The sequence below is a fragment of the Salmo salar genome, chromosome 09, assembly GCF_965601325.2.
Source record: "Salmo salar chromosome 09, fSalSal1, whole genome shotgun sequence".
In the NCBI taxonomy this organism is placed as follows: domain Eukaryota; kingdom Metazoa; phylum Chordata; class Actinopteri; order Salmoniformes; family Salmonidae; genus Salmo; species Salmo salar.
In genome coordinates, this window is record NC_138299.1 from 1862217 (window position 1) to 1877912 (window position 15696).

The 15696-nt window shown below is 41.9% G+C and overlaps 1 protein-coding gene across 1 annotated transcript in view; it reads left to right on the forward strand.

Moving 5' to 3' along the window:
• LOC106610629 (MAM domain-containing glycosylphosphatidylinositol anchor protein 2) overlaps nt 1-15696 on the forward strand; it is a 233934-nt gene that overhangs the window by 168728 nt on the left and 49510 nt on the right. Inside the window, exon 10 of the mRNA XM_045723335.2 lies at nt 3273-3421. Within this exon, the coding sequence (XP_045579291.1) occupies nt 3273-3421 (149 nt within the window). The remainder of the gene's footprint in view (nt 1-3272; nt 3422-15696) is intronic.

Sequence of the window (15696 nt, forward strand, 5' to 3'; positions counted from 1 at the left end):
AGATCTGTGCCTCAACACAATCCTGTCTCGCACCTCTACGAACAATTCCTTCAACCTCATTGCTTTGTTTTTGCTCTGACATGCACTGTCAACTGTGGGACTTTATATAGACAGGTGTGTGCCTTTCCAAATCATGTCCAATCAATTGAAGTTACCATAGGTGGACTCCAATCAAGATGTAGAAACAACTCAGGATGATCAATGGAAACAGGATGCACCTGAGCTCAATTTTGTGTCTCATAGCAAAAGGGTCTGAATACTTATGTCAATAAGGTATTTCTGTTTTTAAATTTTGATACTTGGGAAAAAAATAAACCGTTTTAGCTTCGTCATTATGGGGTATTGTGTGTAGATTAATGAGGGGGGGAAATTATTTAATCAATTTTAGAATAAGGCTGTAACGTAACAAAATGTGGAAAAGGTCAAGGGGCCTGAATACTGAATGCACTGTATGTGATAGATACTAGGACTGACCCCAATTAGTCGACTAGACGATTGTTTGGTCAATAGGCTGTTGGTCGATTGATATTTGTTTTAGTTGAGCAGTAGCAAATATACAGTGGGGGGAAAAAAGTATTTGATCCCCTGCTGATTTTGTACGTTTGCCCACTTACAAAGAAATGATCAGTCTATAATTTTAATGGTAGGTTTATTTGAACAGTGGGAGACAGAATAACAACAAAAAGATCCAGAAAAAACAATGTCAAAAATGTTATAAAATGATTTGCATTTTAATGAGGGAAATAAGTATTTGACCCCTCTGCAAAACATGACTTAGTACTTGGTGGCAAAACCCTTGTTGGCAATCACAGAGGTCAGACGTTTCTTGTAGTTGGCCACCAGGTTTGCACACATCTCAGGAAGGATTTTGTCCCACTCTGTGCAGATCTTCTCCAAGTCATTAAGGTTTCGAGGCTGACGTTTGGCAACTTGAACCTTCAGCTCCCTCCACAGATTTTCTATGGGATTAAGGTCTGGAGACTGGCTAGGCCACTCCAGGACCTTAATGTGCTTCTTCTTGAGCCACTCCTTTGTTGCCTTGGCCGTGTGTTTTGTGTCATTGTCATGCTGGAATACCCATCCACGACCCATTTTCAATACCCTGGCTGAGGGAAGGATGTTCTTACCCAAGATTTGACGGTACATGGCCCCGTCCATCGTCCCTTTGATGCGGTGAAGTTGTCCTGTCCCCTTAGCAGAAAAACACCCCCAAAGCATAATGTTTCCACCTCCATGTTTGACGGTGGAGATGGTATTCTTGGGGTCATAGGCAGCATTCCTCCTCCTCCAAACACGGCGAGTTGAGTTGATGCCAAAGAGCTCCATTTTGGTCTCATCTGACCACAACACTTTCACCCAGTTGTCCTCTGAATCATTCAGATGTTCATTGGCAAACTTCAGACGGGCATGTATATGTGCTTTCTTGAGCAGGGGGACCTTGCGGGCGCTGCAGGATTTCAGTCCTTCACGTCGTAGTGTGTTACCAATTGTTTTGTTGGTGACTATGGTCCCAGCTGCCTTGAGATCATTGACAAGACCTCCCGTGTAGTTCTGGGCTGATTCCTCACCGTTCTCATGATCATTGCAACCCCACGAGGTGAGATCTTGCATGGAGCCCCAGGCCGAGGGATATTGACAGTTCTTTTGTGTTTCTTCCATTTGCAAATAATCGCACCAACTGTTGTTACCTTCTCACCAAGCTGCTTGGCGATGGTCTTGTAGCCAATTCCAGCCTTGTGTAGGTCTACAATCTTGTCCCTGACATCCTTGGAGAGCTCTTTGGTCTTGGCCATGGTGGAGAGTTTGGAATCTGATTGATTGATTGCTTCTGTGGACAGGTGTCTGTTTTACAGGTAACAAGCTGCGGTTAGGAGCACTCCCTTTAAGAGTGTGCTCCTAATCTCAGCTCGTTACCTGTATAAAAGACACCTGGGAGCCAGAAATCTTTCTGATTGAGAGGGGGTCAAATACTTATTTCCCTCATTAAAATGCAAATCAATGTATAACATTTTTTACATGCGTTTTTCTGGATTTTTTTGTTGTTATTCTGTCTCTCACTGTTCAAATAAACCTACCATTAAAATTATAGATTGATCCTTTCTTTATCAGCAAACGTACAAAATCAGCAGGGGATCAAATACTTTTTCCCCCCACTGTATATATATTTTTTTCATCAAACAGTGCACTTAAAGCATGAGACAAGTTCAATGCATATATAGTTTATTTTATTTAAAAAAATAGGGTGTGTCTAATATATGGAAAAATACACCTTTTTTTTTTTATTCGGGGACAGCCCTAATACATCAATGTCACATTAACATCCACATTGGACTAATCCTTTACCCTTTGGGTTAATAGTCACACTGAAGCTCCTGTGCACCTCTTCTTGCTTCTCTAGTAGCAATTTAGGTTTTCATTTGACAAGAACGAGACAGCCCTCGCTGTTAAGCTGTTTTCAATTTCTTGTCAGCTTTCAGCTCGTAGAGGGGCCCTCTTCTTCTTTACTGCATAGTTCTGTGTCCATGCATTCTTTGAACTACAGAAAAATTGTCTTTCTCGTTTCTGCATTGGGGAAAGTAAAGCTTCAATGCTATAGTGACAGTGCTTAGAATGTACACTGAGTTTACAAAACATTAGAAACACCTGCTCTTTCCATGACAGACTGAGCAGGTGAAAGCTCTGATCCCTTATTGATGTCACCTGTTAAATCCACTTCAATCAGTGTAAATAAAGGGGAGGAGATGGGTTAAAGAAGCATTTTTAAGCCTTGAGACAATTGAGACATGGATTGTGTATGTATTGCCATTCAGAGGGTGAATGGGCAAGACATAAGATTGAAGTGCCTTTGAACTGGGTGTAGTAGTAGTAGTAGCAGTAGTAGTAGCAGTAGTAGTAGTAGCAGTAGTAGTAGTAGTAGTAGTAGCAGTAGCAGTAGTAGTAGTAGTAGTACACAGCTGGATTTTTCACGCTCAATCGTTTCCCGTGTGTATCGAGAATGGTGCAGCACCCAAAGGACATCCAGCCAACTTGACACAACTGTGGGAATCATTGGAGTCAACATGGGCCAGCATCCCTGTGAAACGCCTTTGACACCTTGATGAATTGAGGGCAAACGGGGGTTCAACTCAATATTAGGAAGCTGTTCCTAATGATTTGTACATTCAGTGTAGGCTATTTTTAGGCGTAGAAGAGTATTGTTAAATGGCGATGTATGCATTCACACTAACACAGCCTTATGCTAAAACCAGTCTGCTTTTATTTTTTTGTTACAGGGAGGGCCTATGCCCCAGAGTTCTACTATGACACATACAGTGCGTTGTGGCAGAACCGGCCCAGGGTCTACGGCTTCAAGCTACAGTGGACCCAGCAGAACCCCCTGTCTGTGGACCGCATCGTGGCCTACCGACTGGGGATGAAACAGGTGAGCAAGAATACAGGGACCTACTCTCACTTTTATGCTCTCGGTTTTGTCCCAGTTTCACCCTTTTACGTCTGCTTTTGTCTCAAAGGTAAGAGATCAATAAAGTTTGTATGTTTGAATTAACTGTAGCACACACTAGTTCCTAATTGTGTTGTCACTCATGAGAGCGAGTTAGGCTATGTCATTCTAGCCAAGTAATGACTTTGACATTATTTATTGCAACAAATGTTATTACTTTGCAGTCATTTCATGCAGAAAGACCAAACCAAGGAGATTGATAAGCATTGCAGAAGATGAGCCTGAGACCTAACGTATCCAATCCCACTAAAGCTTGTGCATGATGCACTTGTGAATACATTAGCATTTGTCCTTTCTGACTGCGTCGCATTCTCTTGTGGGGGTCGTTACCCCCCCCCCCCCCCCCCCCCCCCTCAAAGACAGAGGAAGCCAGCAGAGAACGTTTCAGTTCTTCAAACCTCCTCCATGTTAGTGGTGTTCCAGTTAGGGATGGCATTCCACTTGTCAGTCACGTCTTCTCCGTTCACCATTCCCTCTCCCTCAACTTCAGCACTGTCATCACTCAGCTGGAATGGAGGAGTCCTCAGCCACTTGTAATGACATCACACTGCATGATTTATTCCCCGTCAGGGTTGTCATTTCCTGGTTCAATGTCAACACTAGGTAAAAACAAGTCACTGATTTCATTCTTTTTTTTTTCTTATTTCTTAACAAAATTACCACTCTTGCGTGCTGTTAGTCATCACTGCGGGGATGACTAACTTTGTACACATCAGGTGTTCTGCCCAGTGGTTTCACACATGTTGGGGGCAACTCTCTCACACAACACGCTCAGCATTATTATTAGCACACCGAAGCACATTTTCACTGACTGCACAGATTTTTTTTAGGCTCGAGGGACTTCTTTAAGTGCTTGAGCTGGTTGGCTTTTCACATGGGAGGTGGTGTGTCTGCATCGTCATTGAGTCGGCCCAAGTTCCAGTCCTGTTCTACTTGTTTTCGTTCATCTCTCCTGCTTTTGTGTTTTCTTTATTATGACAAAGCAGCTAGCAATTGTTTCTTATTTCCTCATTCTTGCTAGGTCTGCATAGGAGAGGAGCCTGACAGTCATTGCTATATAGGTGATTCTACAGAACTGGTGAAAATTGCAGTCCCACCCCCCAAAAAAATATACAAAAAAAAGTTACATCTCCAAACTTAGGACATTTATTTACGTCATGATATTTTCTAATTCAATCCAAGGCAATAAATTGTTTGTACACCTATTTCTATTGAGAGGTGGCTGTCCCAAACCCTGACTCCTAAAGCAATTAATGATAAAAAAAATGTTGTAACACTATTATTTCAATAGAACATCTTGAGTTGTTCTATTATTACATTGAAAGAAACTGATCTGATTAGTAGTTTTGTTTATTTTTGAACATCTTTCTTTAAAAAATGCTGTCCCACCATTTGAAGTTACTTCTGAAACACACACATTAAAAGACTGTAGAATGAATGTGCCTTAAACCACACCCCTACAAATATCACCAGGTGATGTGATTGCACCCCTCTCCAGTATAGCCACATGGCGAGTAGCCTGTCTGCAAACATTTTGGAGAAAATGAGTGGACAAGTTGATAAATCTTTATGTATGTTTAAAAGGTATCACTACCGAACATCTAATATATCAATAAATATTTAGTGTGGTTTTGGGACTAAAATATATATTTGTTGGGATGTACATCTGTCCATACTACTATGTTAGTAGTATGGAGTGATTAGTGCTTTTTGAGGTGGGTTTGGTTTTTGAAAAATAATCACAGCTTTTTTTTTTTTTTTTACATTAACTGCATTGTGGGACCAATGCTGTAACGACACATAATAAAACAATTTACGGTAGTGACTGCCCAGTACTATCACTTAGGCTCTAACCATCATTAATTCACATGACTTTACTTTAAAATAAATATTTTGGTTGAGTATATTACACATTTATTTTTTAGATTTTTTTAAAGTATGATGACGACATTATCTCATTAATAAAATACCAATGATGGTAGTGACTGCCCATTACTGCTTATCACTTATTAATAAACCATCCTTTATTCACATGACTTTACTTTAACTTTTTTCAATTTCATGACTTATTATTTAATCTCATCTGCAGTAGAAGCCAGCCGCCATCTATCTCTGTGCTCCCCTAAGAGTCATCCTTCAGGCTAGTAGGCTTGCCTAGCTGGCTAGCTACCTGCTGTCTGACGAAATCACAATTTCTTCAAAGTAGATAAGGCATACTTTTAAGACTGCAAAATAACAGCTATCAATCAATTAGATGTATTGTCGGGTAGAGATACCTAAGTAACTGCTCTCTATCCCTTTCCTGTCTCTTTATCGCTCTTCCTCTCTTCTCCTTGTCTGTCTGCCGGCCCCACTTGCCCGGGCAAGAACCATTGAGAACAGGTAGCTGTAGGCGCAATAAATTCTGGTCATTGTAGTTAATTACCACGTTTTCTGCACTTAACTATGATGAGTTGGACTTGCCTGGCTACTGAATTTCCTTGCTCTGGCCAAACGCTACGTCACGCCCACGGACGTTAGTTTCTTCTCAGCAGTGAGTCTGGATCTGAGTACCTAATGATTTTTAGAATGCAAACACATTCTAACCGTTCTGATTGGTCCCAGAAACCAATGGTTTGGGCCAGAGCCAAAACGCACGTTGAAAATTCGTCTTTGGCTTTGATATTCTGGCTAGATGATCTAATTGCTTATGACTTTTGTACAACACCCTCATTTTGACGTCACCACAAACGACTTCAAGATGGCAGTCTCAGACAGAAGTATGTAACGAACATAGAGCAGCGAAAGAATTCCGTTTGAGTCTCAGGCAAGAGTTGGACAACATGTCCTAGAGAGGAATCTCTCTAGAGAAACGGTAAGTTGACCTCAAAAAAAAATTAACTAAATGGAATTCAAAGAATTGAATCGACGTTGGTCAATTAGTTATTTAAAAACCGAAATTAAACCACATTTTGGTTAATTGCTCAACACTATGTTAGCTATGGGGATTCTTTAATGTCCAAATTAAGTCACAATTGTCCAAACCGAAACGGTCACAACTGAAACAGTTGACCCATTATTGATATATATATTATTTAGTGTGTCATTATGGTGTCTGTGACAGCACGGGCAGTGCCATTGAGACCAATGTTCCCTCAAATTTTTGGGGGCACTGAGCAAATTTTATGTCTTGTGTGCGGAAACTTAAACGTTGTGAGAATTCTGTGCAACTTCCGGCATGCGTTTACAGTGAGGCTGTACCCTTACAGTTTTGGCTATTTTAGCATAATGTAGGTCTATCAACAAAATCAATGGAGCAAATCCCATAACATTTTCACATGGAAATAGCTTTTTATTTCTATGATATTAGCCTACAGTAGCCTATATGTGGTGTTTAATACAGGCCTACATTACATAAGTCGTTTTTACTTCATGAAGGGCTTGACATTTATTTTTTACTTAGTCTGTAACACCATGGGCCAAATAGGTGACCATAAATTGCATTGTATTGTGTTGTATGATGCAATAAACCACTTTACAAAATAAAATGAATCATTATTACCATACAGTGAATAAAACAATGTAGACAACCTCTCTGCCTAAGGCTTGAATATGCAAATAAGCTGTCTCAAAACACAACACTGCCACTTTAATTCAGACATAAGCTTTTTCCCTGACTGACTTTTCAAAAACAGCTTGAAATGTAGTCTACACGTTTTGTGCTCTTGTAGGAAGCAGTAACTCCCAATTGTTGACCTATACTCATCTATAACTGGGCTAATAACTAGCTAAAAATATTAACAAATGTGCACGCGCGTGGCACTGCGCTCTGAACTGATCTGAAAAGCGCATTCACTCGAAGGTGATTGAAAGACCGCTTGTTGGCTACCCCGTCACTAGAATTCTACTCCGTTGCGCTCTGGCTCTGTCTACAACAAAATCACAACACAATCTTGCCAAGTTAGAATTGTTTTGGTTTGTTGCATTGAAAAGGGGCTGATATAATTTTGATTCGACCACAGAAAAAACGTTGATCTATATAGTGCGAACTTAGTGAAATTCAATCTCTTGCATCTCTGTGCTACATGGCATTTCTTCTGCACTGCATGCCGGAGGAAGTGCGTGGCCGTGCACGCGCGCAGTTTATAGGGAACATTGAGGCTATCAACATTTTAAAGGTCCAATGCAGCCGTTTTATCTCAATATCAAATAATTTCTTGGTAACAATTTAAGTACCTTACTATGATTGTTTTCAATTAAAATTGTCAAAAATAAAAATAAATTTATTCTTAGCAAAGAGCAGTTTCTCAAGCAAGAATATTCCTATGACTGTCTGGGAGTGGTCTGAGTGGGTAGGGGAAAATTGAAAACTAGCTGTTATTGGCAGAGAGGTTTGGAATTTTCTTTCTTATTGGTCTAACTATACTTAACAAAAATATAAACGCAACATACAACAATTTAATTGATTTTACTGAATTATAGTTCATATGAGGAAATCAGTCAATTGAAAAAAATTCATTAGGCCCTAATCTATGGATTTCACATGACTGGGAATACACATATGTATCTGTTAGTCACAGATACCTAAAAGAAAATGGGCCTCCGGCTCTCTTCACGGTGCATTTTTGTACATTCAAATTGCCATCGATAAAATGTAATTGTGTTCATTGTCCGTAGCTTATGCATGCCCATATCATAACCCTACCTCCACCATAGGGTACTCTGTTCACAATGTTGACATCAGCAAACCGCTCGCCCACATAACGCCATACACGAGATCTGCATTTGTGAGGCCAGTTGGACGTACTGCCAAATTCTCTAAAACGACATTGGAGGCAGCTTATGGTAGAGAAATTAACATTCAATTATCTGGCAACAGCTCTGGGGGACATTCCTGCAGTCAGCACGCCAATTGCACGCTCCCTCAAAACTTGAGACATCTGTGGCGTTGTGTGACAAAACTGCACATTTTAGTGGCCTTTTGTCGCCAGCACAAGGTGCACCTATGTAATGATCATGCTGTTTAATCAGCTTATTGATATGCCACACCTGTCAGGTGGATGGATTATCTTGGCAAAGAATAAATGGTCACTAACAGGGATGTAAACAAATTTGGGCGTATGGAACATTTCTGGAATCTTTTACTTCAGCTCATGAAACATTGGACCAACACTTTACATGTTGCGATTTATATTTTTGTTCAGTGTAATTTACCACCTGGTGATGTCACTAGGGAGGCCAAAACAAAGCAGGCTGAATTATCAGGCGGTCTTTTCAAACAGCTCTTACACCAAAAGGGCATATCATCATTTTCACACTATTATTCCAAACTCGTAGTGTGGAAATATATAAAGTACAGGAAAATCATGTTTTTGGCTGCACTGGGCCTTTAAGGTGTTCCATGCTCAACTGAGTAAGCTCTCCTGGACTGATTCTCGTGGACAGATGAAATGGCGATTAATGTGATTACGAGCAGCAGTAGTTCCTGGTTTTGGGTTTTTGTCATTGACCATTTGGACGAATCAAGATTGGGTGAAGGCCGTGCTTAAACTGGTGCTGTGATTTTTTTTTTTAAATGTTAAGCCTGTGTGCAGATGATAAACGGTTTCCACAAGATTACACAGCCACAAAGTCAAAATTGTCTGTATCGTAAAAATTCATGAAAATTAATGTGCTTTTTGGCCGTGATAAACACGGTTCAATTTAGCGGAAGGGAGGGGTTTGGCCAAGTGTTTCCTTTTGCGAGAAAGGGAGGACTTCGGCATTCCACCCCCCCCCCCCCCCCCCAAGAAGTAAAACAGGAAATGAAAAACTTTTGCAAGATAATTTTACTTCTGGGTAACAGATGTTACCAACTGAGCTACAGAGGACCACCATGTGGGTAGTGGACAAATGCGCACCAGTAAAAATTTTAGAATATTCAGATGCATAGCCAGCAAGGGGGCTCCAACCCTCCAAGAGCCCAAACATTGACATCTATTTGGCGAAACATAGATGTACTGTAATCAAATTTTATTTGTCACATACACATGGTTAGCAGATGTTAATGCGAGTGTAGCGAAATGCTTGTGCTTCTAGTTCCGACCATGCAGTAATATCTAACAAGTAATCTAACCTAACAACCACCTTATATACACACAAGCGTAAAGGAATGAATAAGAATATGTACATAAAAATATATGAATGAGCGATGGCCGAACGACATAGGCAAGATGCAGTAGATGGTATAGAGTACAGTATATACATATGAGATGAGTAATGTAGGGTATGTAAACATTATATAAAGTGGCATTGTTTAAAGTGGCTGGTGATACATTTATTACATAAATTGTTCGTTATTAAAGTGGCTAGAGATGAGTCAGTATGTTGGCAGCAGCCACTCAATGTTAGTGATGGCTGTTTAATAGTCTGATGGCCTTGAGATAGAAGCTGTTTTTCAGTCTCTCGGTCCCCGCTTTGATGCACCTGTACTGACCTCGTCTTCTGGATGATAGCGGGGTGAACAGGCAGTTGTTGTCCTTGATGATCTTTTTGGGCTTTCTGTGACATTGGGTGGTGTAGGTGTCCTGGGGGGCAGGTAGTTTGCCCCCGGTGATGCATTGTGCAGACCTCACTACCCTCTGGAGAGCCTTACGGTTGTGGGCGGAGCAGTTGCCATACCAGGTGGTGATACATCCTGACAGGATGCTCTCGATTGTGCATCTGTAAAAGTTTGTGAGCGTTTTTGGTGACAAGCCGAATTTCTTCAGCCTCCTGAGGTTGAAGAGGCGCTGCTGCGCCTTCTTCACCACGCTGTCTGTGTGGGTGGACCATTTCAGTTTGTCCGTGATGTGTACGCCGAGGAACTTAAAACTTTCCACCTTCTCCACTACTGTCCCGTCGATGTGGATAGGGGGCTGCTCCCTCTGCTGTTTCCTAAAGTCCACGATCATCTCCTTTGTTTTGTTGACTTTGATTGTGAGGTTATTTTCCTGACACCACACTCCGAGGGCCCTCACCTCCTCCCTGTAGGCCGTCTCGTCGTTGTTGGTAATCAAGACAACCACTGTAGTGTCGTCTGCAAACTTGATGATTGAGTTGGAGGTGTGCATGGCCACGCAGTCATGGGTGAACAGGGAGTAGAGGAGAGGGCTGAGAACGCACCCTTGTGGGGCCCCAGTGTTGAGGATCAGCGGGGTGGAGATGTTGTTACCTACCCTCACCACCTGGGGGTGGCCCGTCAGGAAGTCCAGGACCCAGTTGCACAGGGCAGGGTCGAGACCCAGAGTCTCAAGCTTAATGACGAGTTTGGAGGGTACTATGGTGTTAAATGCTGAGCTATAGTCGATGAACAGCATTCTTACATAGGTATTCCTCTTGTCCAGATGGGTTAGGGCAGTGTGATTGCAATTACGTCGTCTGTGGACCTATTGGGGCGGTAAGCAAATTGGAGTGGGTCTAGGGTGTCAGGTAGGGTGGAGGTGATATGGTCCTTGACTAGTCTCTCAAAGCACTTCATGATGACGGAAGTGAGTGCTACGGGGCGATAGTCATTTAGCTCAGTTACCTTAGCTTTCTTGGGAACAGGAACAATGGTGGCCCTCTTGAAGCATGTGGGAACAGCATCCCAAGCCGCATGCTCTGAGGACGCGGCTGGGGATGCCGTCTGGGCCACCAGCCTTGCGAGGGTTAACACGTTTAAATGTTTTACTCACGTTGGCTGCAGTGAAGGAGAGCCCGCAGGTTTTGGTAGCGGGCCGTGTCAGTGGCACTGTATTGTCCTCAAAGCGAGCAAAGAAGTTGTTTAGCTTATCTGGGAGCAAGACATCGAGGTCTGCGACGGGGCTGGTTTTCCTTTTGTAGTCCATGATTGACTGTAGACCTTGCCACATGCCTCTCGTGTCTGAGCCGTTGAATTGCGACTTTACTTTGTCTCTATACTGACGGTTAGCTTGTTTGATTGCCTTGCAGAGGGAATAGCTACACTGTTTGTATTCGGTCATGTTTCCAGCCACCTTGCCCTGATTAAAAGCAGTGGTTCGCGCTTTCAGTTTTGCGCGAATGCTGCCATCAATCCACAGTTTCTGGTTGGGGAATGTTTTAATATATGCTGTGGGTACAACATCACCGATGCACTTGCTAATAAACTCACTCACCGAATCAGCGTATTAATCAATATTATTGTCCAACGCTACGCGGAACATATCCCAGTCCACGTGATCAAAGCAATCTTGAAGCGTGGAATCCGATTGGTCGAACAAGCATTGAACAGACCTGAGCAGGGGCGCTTCCTGTTTTAGTTTCTGTCTATATGCTGGGAGCAACAAAATGGGGCCGTGGTCAGATTTTCCAAAAGGAGGGAGGGGGAGGGCTTTGTATGCGTTGCGGAAGTTAGAATAACAATGATCCAGGGTTTTGCCAGCCCGGGTCGCGCATTCGATATGCTGATAAAATTTAGGGAGCATTGTTTTCAGATTAGCCTTGTTAAAATCCCCAGATACAATAACTGCAGCCTCAGAATATGTGGTTTCCAGTTTACGTAGAATCAAATGTTGTTCTTTCAGGGCCGTCGATGTGTCTAGTTGGGGGGGATATACACGACTGTGATTATGATCGAAGAGAATTCTCTTGGTAGATAATGCGGTCGGCATTTGATTGTAAGGAATTCTAGGTCAGGTGAACAAAAGACTTGAGTTCCTTTATGTTATGATCACACCACATCTCGTTAATCATAAGGCATACACCCCCGCCCTTCTTCTTACCAGAGAGATGCTTGTTTCTGTTGGCGCGATGCGTGAAGAAACCAGGTGGCTGTACCGACTCTGATAACGTATCCCGAGTGAGCCATGTTTCTGTGAAACCAAGAGCGTTACAATCTCTGATGTCTCTCTGGAAGGCAACCCTTGCTCGGATTTCGTCTACCTTGTTGTCAAGAGACTGGACATTGGCGAGTAGTATGCTCGGGAGCGGATCGCGATGTGCCCGTCTACGGAGCCTGACCAGAAGACCGCTCCGTCTGCCCCTTCTGCGGCGCCGTTGTTTTGGGTCTGTACTATACTCTACTGTATTCTACTGCGCTGTTCTCTACTGTACTGTCCTGTGCTCTACTGTACCCTACTGTACTGTGCTCTACTGTATGCTACTGTGTTCATGCAAAGACTCAATCATGGACAGACTTACTGACAGTTGTGGCTGCTTCGCGTGATGTATTGCTGTCTCTACCTTCTTGCCCTTTGTGCTGTTGTCTGTACCCGATAATGTTTGTACCATGTTGTGCTGCTGCCATGTTGTGTTGCTACCATGTTGTTGTCATGTTGTGTTGCTACCATGCTGTGTTTTCATGTGTTGCTGCTATGCTATGTTGTCTTAGGTCGCTCTTTATGTAGTGTTGTGGTGTCTCTTGTCGTGATGTGTGTTTTGTCTTATATTTTTTTTAAATCCCCGTCCCCGCAGAAGGCCTTTTGGTAGGCCCTCATTGTAAATAAGAATTTGTTCTTAACTGACTTGCCTATTTAAATAAAGGATAAAATTCAATAAATACTGTACAAGTCAGTTAAGAACAAATGATTATTTACAGTGACGGCCGACCAAAAGGCCACAAAACACAAAACATGGTACAAACATTATTTGTGACAACAGCACAAAGGTCAGGAAGGTAGAGACCACAATACATCCCTCGAAGCAGCCACAACTATTAGTAAGAGTGTCCATGATTTGAGTCTTTGAATGAAGAGATTGAGATAAAACTGTCCAGTTTTTTTGCAGCTCGTTCCAGTCGCTAGCTGCAGCGAACTGAAAACAGGAGCGACCCAGGGATCTGTGTGCTATAGGGACCTTTAACAGAATGTGACTGGCAGTACGAGTGTTGTATGTGGAGGATGAGGGCTGCAGTAGGTGGAAGCCCTCAATGGCATTGTCTATAATAAAACAAGTTATATCCATCTAGAGTCCTCCCTTAATCTCTATGATTGACACTTGACATCGCAACGCCTGCTATTTTGCAAAAAAAAAAAGATGGGTAAAGTGATCATTTAAACATCTAACAACATAATTAATTAGATGCGTAAGTAATTAAATCAAATTTCGGATTCATACTGTACAATCAACATTGAACATTTTACAGAGAAATATAGAGATTCTATTTCTCTAAATTCAATTTAAAGGGTTTGAAAATCAGATTCAACATGTTTTTACTATTTTGTTAATTTGGTATACAAATACATTTTATAAATGTTATCTGCAATAGAAGGTTAATCATGATCACGATGTAATGGTTCTCCCTTTATTGCTACTTTTTTGACAAATTTAGTGGTGTGGTAAGGAATTCAGGTAAATATTTAAAATATGAAAGAATGTGTGTTTGTGTAGTGTATATATGTCCACCTGACACATTTTGGAAGTTTGGGGAGAAATAGGACACACATTTTCATATATATTTTTTTATTCCCCAAATTGCACCACTTCTGTAGAATTACCCATATAAGAGTCAGCAACAAAGCGGACACCTGGCTAAGAGCAGGAGGACGAGGGGGGGGGCAAGAACAGGAGATGAGTGAGGGCAGGAAACTAATTAACGACTTCACCCAGAGGGGAATAGCTGCCAAAATAAGGTGAGGAACCAGTGATAGAATTCACTAGAACAGAGGTTAGCTGTGTGCGCCGTGATTACATGTGCGTGAGCGACGTCTGAAAACCAGACAGGCAGTATCTTTTAGTGGGAGAGGAGAAGACGTCGCTGCTGGGTAAAAAGAAGACTCTTCCACTCTTCCGGACTCATCACATTGCATGTGCCCGGTTTTCACTCTCTGTCAGCCCCTCTTGTTTAATAGACAACGTTCTCTAACCACCTGTCTTTTGCAATGGTAGCACATTATGGAGAGCTTGTGTTTTACTCGCCAGTGGTTTCCTGGATGAGGCCCATCCATCATGGAAGTATGGCTGGTGACTGCTCTCTCCTTTCCGCCTGGCTCAGTGCCTGCTGTGCCCACATACTCCTCTCACCCTCTCTAGGCTGGCACTCCGGCGCTCACTCACACTCACTCACATTTGCTCACGTGGGACATTTTCAGGACACCAGCCGCAGGTTGATGTTTATTGTCATTATTCTTGTCCTGTAGGCAGAACTGAGAGATTTCCTTTTAGATAGGCCAGCTGCAAATTCGATATGGCTATATTGTAAAAGTTCCTGAAAGCAAAAGAAGTAGCTTTTTGGTCTTAATTTACAGAAATTTTAGGCATTAGGGTTAGCAGTTTGTTTAGGGTTAGGTTTTAAATCAGATTTGATGACTTTGTGGCTATGCTAACTTGTGTCCACTCTGCAGAGCTGCCTCCAGAACAAGATTCATGCCGAAAAAGGCTAACCTGCACACCAGCCTGCATGGGGTTTAACTTAACCCTCCTAGCGGCAGACTGGACTGGACACTTAGCTTGTTCACTTGCTACATATGCAGTTCCTAGCAATAAATGGGCTATAGGTATGGATTTTTTTAATAACATGCCTATTCGTGTTTTACAGCTAATTGATCTTTAATTGGGTAATTGAGTATAAGAGCAGGGAAATCTCTAGTCATTTGTGTCCCTCTAGATCTAACTGCAATACTAGTGAAAAGACTACTCACTTATTTGTAGTATTATATTACCCTGTAAACCAGGAATTTTATGAAATAATATCCATGGGGAAAACAAAGCAGCACCATCTCTGGCCATCAAACTGAAGGCAAACAGAACAAATACTTGACATAAAATCAGTCAAAAGTAAATCAAACCCTACTTCTTGTTTTGAAGTGTTAAGCGTTGGAGATTTTCATATTGTTTCTAATTTCCCCAGCTTTCATCATTATTTTGCCCTTGCCTTTAAAATCTTGTTACGGAGAAGGTAATTGCTTTACAAATGAGCTTACTCTGTTTGAGTAGGAATGCTTTCCAGCGCTTTTTATATTGTTTGTGTCCAGTTGGCTGGTTTGATATTAGAGTTTCATTTAGTCCTTGTTTACGTGTGTGTGTGTGTGTGTGTGTGTGCGTGTGTGTATGTGTGTGAACGAAGTGTTTCTTCCCAATCCAATCATTTGCCAAAATTACAGATAACCAGTCCTATTCTTTAAGCAGAATCAGCCTGCTATTATTCTCTCTGTATTGTGCGTAGTTTAATAGCATTTTTTTTCCGGGCAACGAGTATTGATGAATAATGAACACTTCCATTCACTTTTTAATCACTTCCACTTTTCCAACATCATAGCTTT